At 36.8% G+C, this 14,496-nt stretch overlaps 1 protein-coding gene across 1 annotated transcript in view; it reads right to left on the reverse strand.

Moving 5' to 3' along the window:
• Nucleotides 1-1,543: 1,543 nt before the first annotated feature.
• Ptchd1 (patched domain containing 1) overlaps nt 1,544-14,496 on the reverse strand; it is a 56,153-nt gene continuing 43,200 nt past the window's right edge. The window contains exon 3 of the mRNA XM_006973253.4: nt 1,544-6,952. Within this exon, the coding sequence (XP_006973315.1) occupies nt 5,298-6,952 (1,655 nt within the window). The 3' untranslated portion in view covers nt 1,544-5,297. The remainder of the gene's footprint in view (nt 6,953-14,496) is intronic.

Below are 14,496 nucleotides of genomic sequence, written 5' to 3' on the forward strand. Positions count from 1 at the left end.
GCAGAGAGATCCTTTCCTGGTTCTTCTTGGGGAGCTATGTTTAACTGATGCTAGAACATAAATTAATGCTGAAAATATGCTTACAGGATGAAAAATGAGGGAAAATATGAAAGAAGTACAAATGGACAGAAGTAGACACTAGGCTTGGCATATTGAGAAGTTCTTGACTATCCATTAGCCAAAATGAGGACACCAGGATTGAACTCCCACTGAGGGCCTTATTAATTTAGGATGGTGCAGTGGGTCATGGAGAACTCTTTTAGAATCTGATGACAACTATGAACCCTCTCTTTAGCAAAATGTACTTATTGAACATACACATGTTTTGCATGCAATCTAATTTTAGGGAGGTTAAGTGTTCTTCCCTCCCCCAGCTCGTTCATGATTCCTGCATTGAGAACCTGTAATTTAGCCACACAGTATCAGGAAGTAAGGTGGCAGAATGGAGAATAAACTGAAGCTAGACACTATACTTCAATTATAGTCCTGGATCTTCTTCCAACTAGTTCCATGAATATTTCACTTTTCTAGGTTTTGGTTTTCTCATGTTTCTTTGTACTTTGCAAAGAAACCTCTGGTCTCTCCTAAGTAGGTTTCTCTGAAGCCTTGTGGTGCTAATTTGATTCTAAAGCAAAACTCTAAGTGGTGGCCACAGTTCTCTGGCATCTCATTTCCTTTTCCTTGCATGGCACTCTCATAGATATCCAAGAGGGCTTCAAATAGATCACCTGGGCAAAGGGAGGCAACAGAGGAGAGGCAAGCTGGGGAGAATGAACATATTAACATTGACCGTTCAGGTGAACTGATTCTAGCTCATTTGCTTCCCTCTTTGTTTTCTCCTGGACTGGCATAAAACAAAAATAAACAGTTGTAGTCACTACAGGGAGGGACTCTGCCATGTGTTGGCTCTAGCATTCTCAGTTATTTTTTTTTTGCCAGTGTAGTACCAATATAATACTTTCCCTTACATGATACATGCTTATAAAAATGCTTTATTTTCTAATACCTGGTGCTTTTCATTTAGCACGAACTTTAAAGCAAATTACCCCAAAGCAATGTATGTCATCAGACAAACCAGACAGAGAGAGTGTTACTCTCTCCATCCCCACCAATTATCTATATCTCATTTAAAGGTTTGTAGTCCAGCCCCAATATCCAGGTTTGCACGTCTTTACAGTTGTCCCATCACATGGTAATCCAGCTTATTTTTGATGTGACCTCAAAAACTAATAATTAATATCCTTCTGTGGTAACCCATTGTACTTTTATATAGCTCTAATCCTGAGCAGAAAAACACTTTGGAGGTTTATATCTTGAGCCATAGTGCTACACTGTGAAGTTGGCAAATCAAATATAATTATGCCTTGAGTTGCTTCTTTTTGCCCCAAGTGCTTCCCAAACACCATCTCAATCCTCAGCCAATTCGCAACATCACATCACTCAAACTTAAGTTTTCTGAAGCAAGATCATGCTTTATCTGATTTGTTTGCTTGTGTATGTCCAGTATTTAGAACAATGTATGGGTAATATTAGGCACTCAAGATTTGCTGAATTTAAAGATATTTACTGTTGTTATCCCCATTGTACAGATAAAGAAACAGAGATTCACAGAGGTCAAACACTGCTACAAGCTGCAGGGATACTTTAATAAGATCCAAAGGAATAAAGCCATTATGAAGAGGGTACCATTTGTGTTCAAGAGGCTTTGCCTCATACCATACCACACCCCGAAGATGACTCTCCATTTGACCTGTTCTCATGAGGGACACAGCCAAGGTCTGTTGCTGGCGCTGAAGGAAGGTAGTGTCATAGTCTTAGAATGCCACAGACAATTGGGCAGTGGTTACTCAAAATAAAGAGTTTCTCAAGGGTTTTTTTTTTTAGAGCAGTAGATTGCATGAATAACTGTGGCCATGGAGGAGGCCTCTAATTATCTCACTTCTAACTGAAAATGCCAAAAGTGGTAAGAGAAGCAGAAGCCACATGAACAAAAACCACAAACTAAACAAGAGCAAAATGAAGACAACCCCTTCCCCAATCAAAATAAAACCCAGCCAACCCCATTAATCAAACAAGCAAAACCAACCCAACCCCAAATAAACAAACAACAAAAAAAGGAATTGTTAGCAGGAACAATGGACAGGAATTTTCATGAGGGTTTTTTTTACATTTTCTCTGGAACAAACTGTACTGTTAGCCTGTGTATCCCTCATGGTACTTGTTGGAGCATTACTGTATGTCTGAATAATAATGTCCAATTTCAATTGTCATTTTCTTTCTTGTAAACCCCAGTTTCTTTGCAAATTCACATCTTCCGCTGAACTCCACTGAATGAGAGAATATCATTCCTTTTACTTTGGCTTTTCCTGTTTTCCTTCTGAAGGCCCAAGTATCACAGTATTTTAGTTGACCAGGAGAAATATTTCTGATGAATGGAACATTTTCTTTGGTAAATGGACACCAAACACCAACTTAAAACCAACCAAATAAGTTTCTTTGGTAAAGTGGACATTAATGTCTTGGTTGGAATTAATAAAAAGAAAAAAATTAATTTTTTTGCTGAGATCATTCCTTCCCTTTTAGCAATTTAAAAAGCAAAATTTATGAAGAGTTAAAATTTTTGAGATATTTCTACAGTGTCTTCTCCATGGTGGGGTTATACCAATGTTGTCAGAGCATAATCAACAATCAATAATAAATATCAACAAATACATAATCATTGCCTAACAATAAATAAATCTTGGCATGCAGTCCTCCAATAGAAAAATTCGTTTCACAGTCAGAATTTCATAAACCTTGATTTCAAGTGCTGAAAAGAGAAGTTGACAAGTTTGAAAATGCCCTTCATTTAAAAATACAACATCTCAAGATACACAGAGACTCAATCAAGTTGGAAAACTACTGTCATAAAACAAAGTTCCACAGTAAGTCATTCTGGTTGACCAAATTGATGATTAAATTCTCAACAAAATCCGTTTAATTGGTGCATGTGTTGTGTCAGTTTTGTGAATTCACATGGTTGACACTAAATCAATGGCAGATTTAGAACACACTCTTCAGAAAATTGTTTAGCAGCATATAATTTCAGAATAAAACCAATCCCTTCTTCAGTTGTGTTTTATAAATAATTGCCTAGTTGCAGGCCCATAAGAGAGAAAATTGAGAGTACATCAACTATGCAAACTTGCCCTTTTGTGAATAGTATACATGTCTTTAGATGTAAAGCTCCTCATCTTATTGTTCAGTGAGCAACACATTGGTATGACTGATTAGTGTGTCTGCAGGGAGGACTGAGCATGTGTGTGATGCACTAGCTACAATCCCCAGCATATTTGTTAGAGCTTTATAGACAAAAGCACATGAGAGCAAAGCACAGATACTCACTTGGTGTGGTTACATCACAATCATTTGGGCTTTTTCGCTGTTTAGAAGGATAGTAGCCAACCTAAATCCAAAGTGTTTTCCTTCCAGACATTAAAAACATGTTTGTTCCATGACCAATGAAGCCTTATGTTCCTACCTTACATATATATTTGGAAGGGGTAGTAGCTACCTTATGAGAAAAACTGCAACTACCCTGCCCTGTCTTAGCCATGCTGAAATGATGGAACTCCACTAATAGTGCAACCTGGGTAAGTATTTCACTCTTCAAGGCCTGCTTCCCCCTCTATGGAAGATGGGGAAGTGTTACAATATATCTGCTAAGGTCCTGAAATGTAATAAGCCTTTTGGAAATGCTTACCATTAGAGATGACATGGAAGCTACATCTCTAAAAAACGAAAGACATTGTAGCTTTTTGCCTCAAATGTAACCCAGGGTTTGGCTTCATTTTATGGATTTAAAGAAATACAGGGGGTTGAGGGCAGCATACATACCCCTTGATATCAAACTGTCTTTGTTTAGATCTATGAATCATTGCCATTGTAGATATAACTGTTGAACTGTATAAATATCTGGGCATGTTAATGTACAGAGGGCCTTATGATGAAGTAGAGAGATAGCAAAAAGGCATTTTAGGGGACCAGGAAGATGAGGTACAGCCAGTTTAGCAGGGGAATTTGGCTGCAGTTGTGGATAGGTTTGTAGTGGTGATTATTGTTATCCAGGAATTTCCATCTATTTTCCTTTGAGCCCTTTATCTACCAGCACTTTTATAAAGTGCCTCATTGCCAGGACTTAGACTTACCAAAGATCTTCCTCTTCTCCACTAAGTCAAGTAGAAGTCATCTTACAGCAAAGCCATTCTGGTACTTTTTGGTCAATAACAATTTTAGTGTTTATTTTCTTTTCCTCAGATACATGGGCAGATGTTGTTTCTGGGCATCTATGCAAAAGTGCATATAAGGCCAAACCACAAACATCTGTACCAGCCAGCTCATTTTTGTTAATAAAGAGATATTCTGTAGGTTCAAATAGACACCTGCTTTTCCTCCAACATGCCAGCCATTTGGGTTTGGCTCTGTGGCTTTGCACCCTCAGAGGTTCCTGCCAAAAGCTGTAACTTATAAAGTAGACCCATCTGATGACAAGTAACAAGATATTCTAAAATAGAATTGCCCCAATTCTGTAGTGCTGGAGCTGTCATTGATTTCTGGGTGCATTAACTAAACCATACAGGTGTTAAAAGTGTATCAGTGGAGGAATATGACAAGTTAATTCATGAAAAAATAAACTTGGCTCACCTAAGTGAATTTGGGGTGACTCAATTTTAATTTGTGAATGATGTTCAGTCTATCACATCTGCTTCAGAGGTCCTGGCTTCCTCTTGGTGATGAGAACTTTTACAGAATCTCCTTGAGTGTTGAGGTGGTAGATGAGACAATGAAGACCTCAAACCACAGAACCTAAGTAGAGTTACAGCCCTGCAGAAGTTTAGGAAGCCTTGTTCTTTTGAACAATGCTTAAAGAAATTTTTGTCATGGCAGCTGACCTTGCAATCAGTTGCACTTTATTACAATACCAGTAACTTCTGCAGTGTGGGTAAAATGGGATCTTGCTTATTAATAAGCTTTCCTCTGTTTGATCTTATTTAAAACACTCTGCTTCCTGTGTATGTATGTGTGTGTGTGTGCTCGCACGCGCGTGCACATGTGCGTGCGTGTATGTGCACGTAAATTCTTTTTCATAGCAACTCTTTTGCTTTAATGTTGTTATCCTCATCTTTTACTTTTTTACTTTTTTTTTCAGTGCCTGTTTCTTAGCCTTTTGAAAACAGAGCAACTTTGACTATGTTTCATCAACATAAGCCTTTTGTTCTTGATAAGACCTAGGGTGAAAATATATGAAGCAGATACTATCACACTGTGGTAATCTGGTCAACCACTCGGGTACTATCAATATCCACCATTTCGACACACTCAATTTCCTCCCGGTTTTCAGGATTTTTCTTCTCTTTCCTTTTTTTCTTAGAGGGTGGCAGGAAAGTCAGTATCACAGGTAAAATGGCAAAGCAGTGAAAGAAGGTGACAAATGCTATTAAAAACAAGCACCTGAACAGTGTACAGGTCAGATTTGAAGGCACAGCTGCAAGAGGAAATAGACCAACAATATAACAGAGGTAACTCTGTAAAATAGCTACCCCATGCACTTCCAGGGCATTTTTTACCCATTTAGTTCTCGTAAAATCCTTTCCCAGAACGAATGTGGATAACAGTGGAGCACAATTGTCAATTGTGTAGTTAATTCCGTAGATTAAGCATAGCACAGAAATGCAGTCCAGTTCGACCTTCCATAATGTCATGAAGCCTATCACTCCAAACTCCACAGATACAACTGTTAGAGTGATCCAGACATTAATCAGCGAATCTGCCACCAGGAATGCCGAGAAGAAGAGCAGGAACAAAGCACTGATGCAGGAGTTGTGCAGGGGGGCTCCCAGAGAGGAGGCATATCGATCCATGTACACAAAAGACGGATTAAAGACAATGAACTTCACCTTGGAGGTGACTGAAAGCCTCCTCAGGGTCTCCAAGAGATCATAGAGTTCTTCTCTGTTTGTTTCCATGGTCTTGGCCACCAAAAACATTCTAGAGGCCACTACATCAACCTCATCATTGTACTTTTTAGAGAAGATGATGTCCTCTTGAAAATGTGAAAATTGAGGAGCTTTCAGGAAAGAATTCCTTAACATGTCTGTGAAATTTTTCTTAGGCAAGTCAGTGGATACATTGAGTTTCCGAAGATAATTTAAATAGCTTTCAAACCAGGATATCCGCACAAACCCCTTAGTGTACTCTAGAACATCTTCTTGGACGCTAGAGTTCCAATATTCTATGGACTCATATATGTAAAACCCAATAACAGGACTGTAGTTGCTAAAGTACTTTTGCTGGGCAGTAGTGTACTCAATGGTTTGTGTTGCAGTTGCTACGATGTTACTAAGGTCTGACCCTTCACTGACCTGCAGATAGCCCATTAAGGCAAAGGAAATATAAATAAGGTAAAAGAGGACTACAAAAGGCTTGACATAGGTGTTGGTTATCCAGTCACAGTAATAGCGCTTGAGGAAACATACCAATAGGTGACTCTCATAAGTGTTTGCTTCCTCACCTTCAGCTGTGTCCTCACTGAATCTAGCTGTCAGAAGAAACCTATACCATGCTGGCTTCTCCTGCAATACCTCAGGCTTTGGAACTTTTCTACAGAATATACTATGCTGGTAATTGTTTTCTATGTAGCCAGTGAACACAAGGCTGGAACCATAAAATGAGAGTACATAGAGGTAGTTGAAGAGGATTGCAATACAGGAATTGCAGCAGAAAATCCTGGCTGCCTCAATGTTCGTGAAAGGGCTGGCCCCTATGCCAAAGGTGACCAAGTACATGGCAGTGGTGAGAGAGAAGGAGAGCATGGAGTCTGCATAGACTTCTGCAGTTCGCTCTTTAACATGTTGGTCCTCTCTAGTTTTCCTCCACGAGGATAGCATTTCAAAAGTCCCGTATAATCCATGACCTGAAGGGGCAGAAAAAGATCAGAGCAAAAGTTTTAACAAACAAATCTTTGTAAAGAGAGGTATTAATTAGACCATGGGAGCTTAATAAATCATAGTAAATATAACCAGCTTTAGTGGTAACAAGTTTGGAAATGCCAGGGACTCTTCCTGTGGGAAGTAGACCTGTGTTTTGGAGAATCATACATATTCTTTGATAGTCTCCTCTCTGATGGCTACAATAGCAGAGGTCTTCATAGTTCTCACTAGCCTAAGAAAGCTGTATGAATTTTTGCCAGCAGAAATCTGAGTAGAAGAAGCCTATGCATTTTAAAAGATATATATATATATATATATCTTTTAAAATTGGCCAAGCAGAGGTCTTTAGTGATAAAAAGGTACTGTATTTAGTTTAAGTATTGACAGGAAACTAAATCACAGTCTCTTTTTTCTTCCCTAAATATCAGAACAGAAAGCAATAAATCTGAGAAACAGAGCAAAGCAAAATAAGTAGGAACAAGTTTGAGTGGAGAATAAAGAAGAAAAATAAAGAAAAAAAAAACAAGATTCATGTGAAACCTCACTGCTGTTGCTAAAAATGACAATCGGATTTAAAGTATATTACCTGCATTTGTCTTTAGGAATTTTTTTCCACCAATTCTAGTTATCCACAGATAACATATCAAGTATACAGTGATTCTGCCAACTTCTTGATAATATTTGGCAGTGGCCTTTTGGTAACAACTTCCCTTAACTGCTTCAGGCTCTTGGCTTCCTGTTTAGGATTCCAGCAACATTGGGTGGCATAGATGTGACTGCCCATGTTGTAGTTGCATTATGCTTCTGCACCTCTTCTGGTTGGAACCAGATACTTCCTTGCTGTGCCTTCCTGAACTTCTAAGCTACATTAAAAACCATGCCAAAATGATCCATCATGGCTTCTGATAACTCCTATCTTGGCACTGGGATAGAAGATGTAATTGTCTGTTTCTACACCTTGGCAAATTCAGTCTCATTATTGAGGATAACACTTTACTCTGGTGATAGACTTGTTTTGAAAAAAAAGAAATTTAATATATGCAGCCATGTATAATGTGAGTGAAGTGAGTCACCATTATTTTGTGTGCAAAATAACTGAGGATATGTCTCACCTTGCACCCAGGCTGGTATTTATATCCTTATTGTAAAGTCCTGACCTCAAACATGAGTATCTATTACATAGTAATTATATTGGCCTGTTTCCTCTGAAGGATTTGGAATTCATCTTAATTTATTAGACATCATTTTACAGCTGCTTTTAGAGGTCAGGCCAAGACTTTAGATTTGATTACTAGTACCATGGCCCCTATTAAATCAGAGCACCTAACTTCCCCAGATATGAAGTGAAAGTGTATTTGTTGACTGGCATTTTGCTGTTAATTATGTTTTAGGCAGTTAACAATGTCTAGTCTCAAGAGGGAAAACTAGTTCTTAAACCTGTTTCCAGTTTTCTTTGGATGGACTGACCAACCTTTGATTAAAAGCAAACTAATCTTTGTCAGTAATAAGAAGACTAATACCTATGAGACATCAGTGCCCTGGGGAAATAATACTTGACCATTTTATCTGGGACCATGATGAACAAGTAAGCTTTGGAAGGTAAACACACCTCAAGAGTTGCTGGAAAGTGCAAATAGTTTTCTAGAGTATTTACTTGCTGAAAACAAAAATACTTCAAAATAGGACTTTAGTACTGAGTATTTAAATATGTCAAGGAACTAAAGATCATATAGCAGAATTAGAGTTAATCCTATAGTAGAATTTTACTGAAAATTAAAACTGATTATGAAATTAAATATAAATTAAAAATAAAATTAGTGTGATATTTTATAATGGTATTGTCTGACTCTGACACTTGTTGGACAATACAATAGTACACCATTTCTTAGTGTACTGTTGAATAACCACAGGAGCTGAATGAGAAAAGTACTTTAAATTAACAGAGCAAAAAGATAATAAGTAAGGTTCCAGGTTGAAAATAATCACACTCAAGGAAAGATGAAAATATGTGAGTTCCTTTCCTTTCTTTTAAATGCCCATTGTATATAGTTTGATCATTTTCATTAAGTCCTAAGTCTTTTTGCATATGTTTTTGGCTCAAGGGGCACTCCCAAAGAGAAAATTTTAATTTTGTTCTCAGGGGGCTCTTGGAAACCCCTCCCCTCTCCTCCCCTCCTCCAACCCTCCCCTCTCCTCCTTTCTGTGTGTGTGTGTGTGTGTGTGTGTGTGTGTGTAGGTCCTCCCAGAGGTCAGAGAAGGCAGTGAGAAACTATTCTATCTGATCACTCATTTGTTGCTAGTTATCAATGGCCTTTCTGTCACTACTACTGGTAGGCTAGAACCTTGTTTCTCAAGCCATACCTGTCAATCAGATTCCTGTGCTCTCAACTCCAAATTGTAATTGTATAATATCTCAAAGGAGTCCTTGAATTTCTGGGATAATTGCTGATCCCTAACTCTTTTCTACACTGCAGTCAGACAAGGGAGAGATGAGTGCCAAGAGGGTTACAGGCACCTCTTAGGGATTTGTTAGCAGCCTGGAGTGCCTGGCTGGCACTAGACTCAGGTTACAGCTTTATGTTTATGCTTAAGAGGTTGGCCTATTATCTTAAAGGAAAGATAAATTGTGGGAACCCTGTTTCCTGGCGTGAACTCAAGGAGAAACACACTCTAAGAGCCCATAAAACACCCGCGAAATTCCTTCTATGTCCAGAATTACAGTTGAGTTTCCTTTAGTTTTGACATTTAAAGGTATAGTTTTAATTACAAATTGCCTTGGGACAATGGTCTATGAAAGCAGCTTCTCTTAATTTGGGGAAACTGGGACAGAAAATGGGGCTACCTGAAGAGTAATTAGGACCATTTCACCACACAGTAACATCTTTTCGTTCCCTTGCCAGCCAGTCCTGGCTTTATCATTTACTGCTGTTACTCTAGCAGTAAATTGGGCAAGTTAGAGTTAGGGAAATGTTGAGGGGTGGCTTTTTATAGTATCTATTCCATTCCACTTTCCTCTTACATGGGTCAGTCCCTTCTTTAGCTCTCTTAGGACTTGGAGGCCAAATCTTACAGGGTGTAGTCTAAAGTACTGCCTATGGACTGAAGACATTTTTTTTCTGAGGTTTGAGTATTATTTTCTTCATTAAAAAAAGGTGTTTTAAGAGAAAACGTATTGTTGTTTGCTTTGTGTTAAATTTAAAGCACTGTCTGGTGCTGGCAAGGTGGCTTGTCAGTAAAGGTGTCTACCAGCAAGCCTGGTGACCAAGTTCAGTCTCCAGAACTCATGTGGTAGAAAGAGAGAACTGAGTGACATAAGTCATCTTCAGACTTTCAAATGCTTGCTGTGGTTGCCTTGGGAGATTAAAAACAACCCTGAAACCTCTGGCTAGACCCCAGAGAAGAGCTTGGGTTAAGATGAGATTTAATTTGTGAGTATGCCTGAAAGTCACCTTAAGTGACTGGAAGATGTGTGTGTGTGTGTGTGTGTGTGTGTGTGTGTGTGTGTGTGTGTGTGTGTGTGTGTGTGTGTGTACTTCCAGGGTTTGGAACTAATGAAGAGAAACAGCAGCACAGATGATAAATAACACTAATGGTAGAAGAAACTCAGCTAGCTAATCCTCCAGTCACTTAGGATGACTTTCAGGCATACTCACAGATTAAATCTCACTTTCAACCAAGCTCTTTTCTGGGGTACAGCCAAAGCCTTCAAGGTTGTTTATAATCTACCAAGGAAGGAATTCACTAGCAAATAGTTGAGAGTTAACTCTATCCAGTAGATATGCTTCTAGAAACTTGTTCATAAAGTGAATCATGTTTTAAATTTATTTAATACTTTTCTATGAGAGACCTTCTGGGAGATTTGGTTTTGCTTGCTTGCTTTGTCAAAGACTAAACATAAGGACTGATCTCCTTTGTACTAAACTAAAAACTAAAAAAGTTTAGTTTTTCCCTAGTCCCAGATTTCCCTACTTCCCCCGTCTTCACAGACCAGCGAGCGACTGACTGATGCCTTTGAATGCTCATATTTGAATCCTTTCCCTACTAGCAGCATTTCCTCGCTTGAGTTCCTTGAGGAATTATGAGAAGATGAGTTACACTGAGATGGCTTACTGGGAGATCATCTTTAAGGTCTAGTATGAAACCATGTAATATCATGAGAAAATGAAGTCACTTAGAACTGTGTAATGCCAAATTTCATGTATGGAAACAAAACAAGTATAGTCATCGAAAAAATCCATAGATTACAATGGATGAATAAATTCTACTAAAAACATATTTTACTCTTAGATGAATTTCACTAAGTAGCTTGTGTTTATAAAATGCTGTTCTTTAATGGTATCTGCAAAAATTCATAATTTTTGTTGTTTCAAAAAGAAATCTCAAGCATATATATTTCTGGATTGAGTAACACCTGTTTTCAGAGAGAAGTTAATTAATGGGGTTACATTTAAAATTTGTCAGTTATAAACATTTACTTTACAATATGAATTGTTTGGCTTATTCCAGCCTGCTTTGTCTCACAGTTAAGAGTAAGAGTAAAAGTGTACTCTACTTAAGTAAAGACAGATACTTATATCAGGGAGAGATGTATGCATCTTAGTCTTTCGACTAGAGACTTGATATGTACTAGTGATTCTAATCACAACAAAGGGTTTGAATCTGAGAAATAATTTTCCTTTGGTAGATAACTGTATAAGAAAGTCTAATAAATTATTTTGCTAATAGACCTTCTTTATTTAAAGATAGAGTATGTAGATATTATATGTAAATATACTAGAATATTTAGATATTATATTTAAATACATTACATGAAACCAGTATATATAAATAGGGTCCACAATATTTACTGTGGCCATTGTGTAGTATCTTTTCACATGAAAACACATGTAATATATAAATGCAAGTATTCATGGTATATCCTATTTAAGCGTATTTTGATATTTATATATAAAATATTTGAATATAGTCAGAGAGATATCTGTGTTTAAATATTCAAAAATAAGCACTGTTAAATAATATTAATGTTAATTAATTCTAATATATATAATATAAAGTAATTCTATACTATATATGATATCTGCTATAGGTAATGTTATTTGTAATATATTATGCACACAAATCACACCTTTATGCACATATAAAGTAAACAGTAGGCTGATGAGGAATTTATTTACCAATGAGGCAGAGAAATGTTAGTGCTGCTATATTGATGCAGAGAACATTCTAGAAAGCTATTGACATTCCTAGCTAATAATATAGTAAAGTTTAAGTGAACAGCAAAAGTTCTTTCACAATGACTGATTCAACTTGCACAGTAAGCTCCTGTTGACCCATCTGAATCATTTTGCAATTTTCTGATATTCTAGTACAAATATAAACTAGGTGTTTTTCCTTATGTTCTGCTATTCCAAGCTCAGTATTGGCTGCTCTCCCATTCTTCGGATGAGACTAAGTCATCAGGTTACCCAGAGTTTACCTAGGAGACCTGTATCAAGGGTATAGCTCCCTTACTCAGATGAGTTCTGCCTTCTCTAATCCGTGACCCTAGTCACAGATTATGGCGAGGAGTATATCAATAAATTTGTTTTGTTCTACTTCCACCCTATTTTTCCACCTTCCTTTTACAATAATATGACTGGTAAGAACTAATCACAAAATTAGATTCCATATGTCTATAAATTATACAATTATAGACCATTATTTAAAGGGTAAAAAACAACCTTGAAAATATTGTATGGAATTATTCTCTTGTTTTGAAAGATTTAATTTATTATTATTATTATTATTATTATTATTATTATTATTATTATTATTGTGTGTGTTTGTGTCTGAAAAGGTCAGAAGAAAGTATCAGTAGTTGCAGCTGCCCAATTTGTGTGCTGGGAACTGAATTCCAGTTCTCTGCAAGAACATCAAGAGCTCTTAACTATTGAGTCATTTCTTCAGGCCTGGAATTATTCATTTATTTAAAATCAGGTGGACAAAAGAAACATGAGAAACAAAATCTTAATAAGCGGTTTGTTTTAGGAACTACTAAAACTCTTAACTATTTAAATCTAAACTAAGTATTTCCATATTATTCCATATTTCTATTCTATCATATAGATTGTCATATTGCGGCAAATACCATATTTCTACTGTAATGTGTTATGTTGAATTATATGAAATTACCATTTTTATCATTCTGATATCATTGGGTATTGGTGTCAATTTTCTAGGTAAAAGATGGTTGGATATTGTTACTATCCAGACGATATTTTTCCCTCATGTTTCTAATGATGTAGGAATCTATTAGAATATAAAAAAATCTTTCAAGATTGTTTAAACAAAGTATAAATAATTAAGGAATAAATCTTTTCAGTCATGAATAACCTTCTTACACAATTTAGTGCAACCCTTTTATGGGCTACATACATTGTTATCACACTTCAAGTGGTATCAGTGAGAACAAACCCTTAAAGAACTAAAGTTAATCTTTGGTTCCTGTTAAAAATTCAGATAATCTTAGAATTATCTGCCACTGTAAGAAGACAACTTTTCTGATATTATTTCCCTCTTAGCACTTAATATACATTCTATTTCCCATTCAAATTCCTGAAACTGTAAAGTCTGGTTAGATAAGTCATATAAGTGCTGTGTGCCCCACTGGTTAGATAATTTAGAAGAGAGCACCCTGGACTTGACATTTGACCTCTTCAAAATTGAAGAGTATTTTTCATCTCGTCCAGACTCCAGGGCTCTTGAATCTCAACAAAGGTAAAGTGACCTTTGTAAGTTAAAATGCTGCATGGAAATTGATATCTAAACTATCTTTCACAATGACTTCAATTCTCTCTTTTATGTGCATGGAATGTATATGAGAAACAAACTTCTTATATGGATAAGGAATAAAACCTTCCTCTGTTCCTTCTACACTCTCCAATGTTCTACTCCTTTCCTGACTTGTGAATAATAAGCAAAACTGCACGAATAAGTACCACACCTGTAGAGAGTTGGAACATATAAAACTGATGCCAACTTCTTAAATCATCCTCACCTGGACAACCATATGTAAATCTTCATTCTTTAGATGATATTCTATAATAGATTAAAGTGATGCTTCCAAATACTAATACCTCACTACCTGACATTAATATAACCAACTAAGTTCTTCTCTAAATTCTAGCAACTAAAAAACGACAATAAGCATTTATAATACCGTAGACCTTTGAGGATTTCAGTGTTAGATAAACTACCCTGACTCATCTGGATAAAGGTTATGGCAGAACTGGAAATGTCTAATATGCAGACACTGATGAAAAACATTCTAAATCATGAGGTATTTATGCTTACATCATTGCCAAGCTGATTCATCTGTGTAGGATATATTCTTTTTGCCAGAGATATCATGTATCATCTTAGCTAGAAACATACAATCACATCCCATTATGATAAATTCTCAGCGTTTATTCAAATTCCTTCCTCTGGTGGAATCTTGTCAAGTTAATACTGCCTAACACATGTGGTCTTAAAATTTTCCATTGTAAAT

The sequence above is a fragment of the Peromyscus maniculatus genome, chromosome X (genome assembly GCF_049852395.1).
Source record: "Peromyscus maniculatus bairdii isolate BWxNUB_F1_BW_parent chromosome X, HU_Pman_BW_mat_3.1, whole genome shotgun sequence".
Lineage (NCBI taxonomy): Eukaryota > Metazoa > Chordata > Mammalia > Rodentia > Cricetidae > Peromyscus > Peromyscus maniculatus.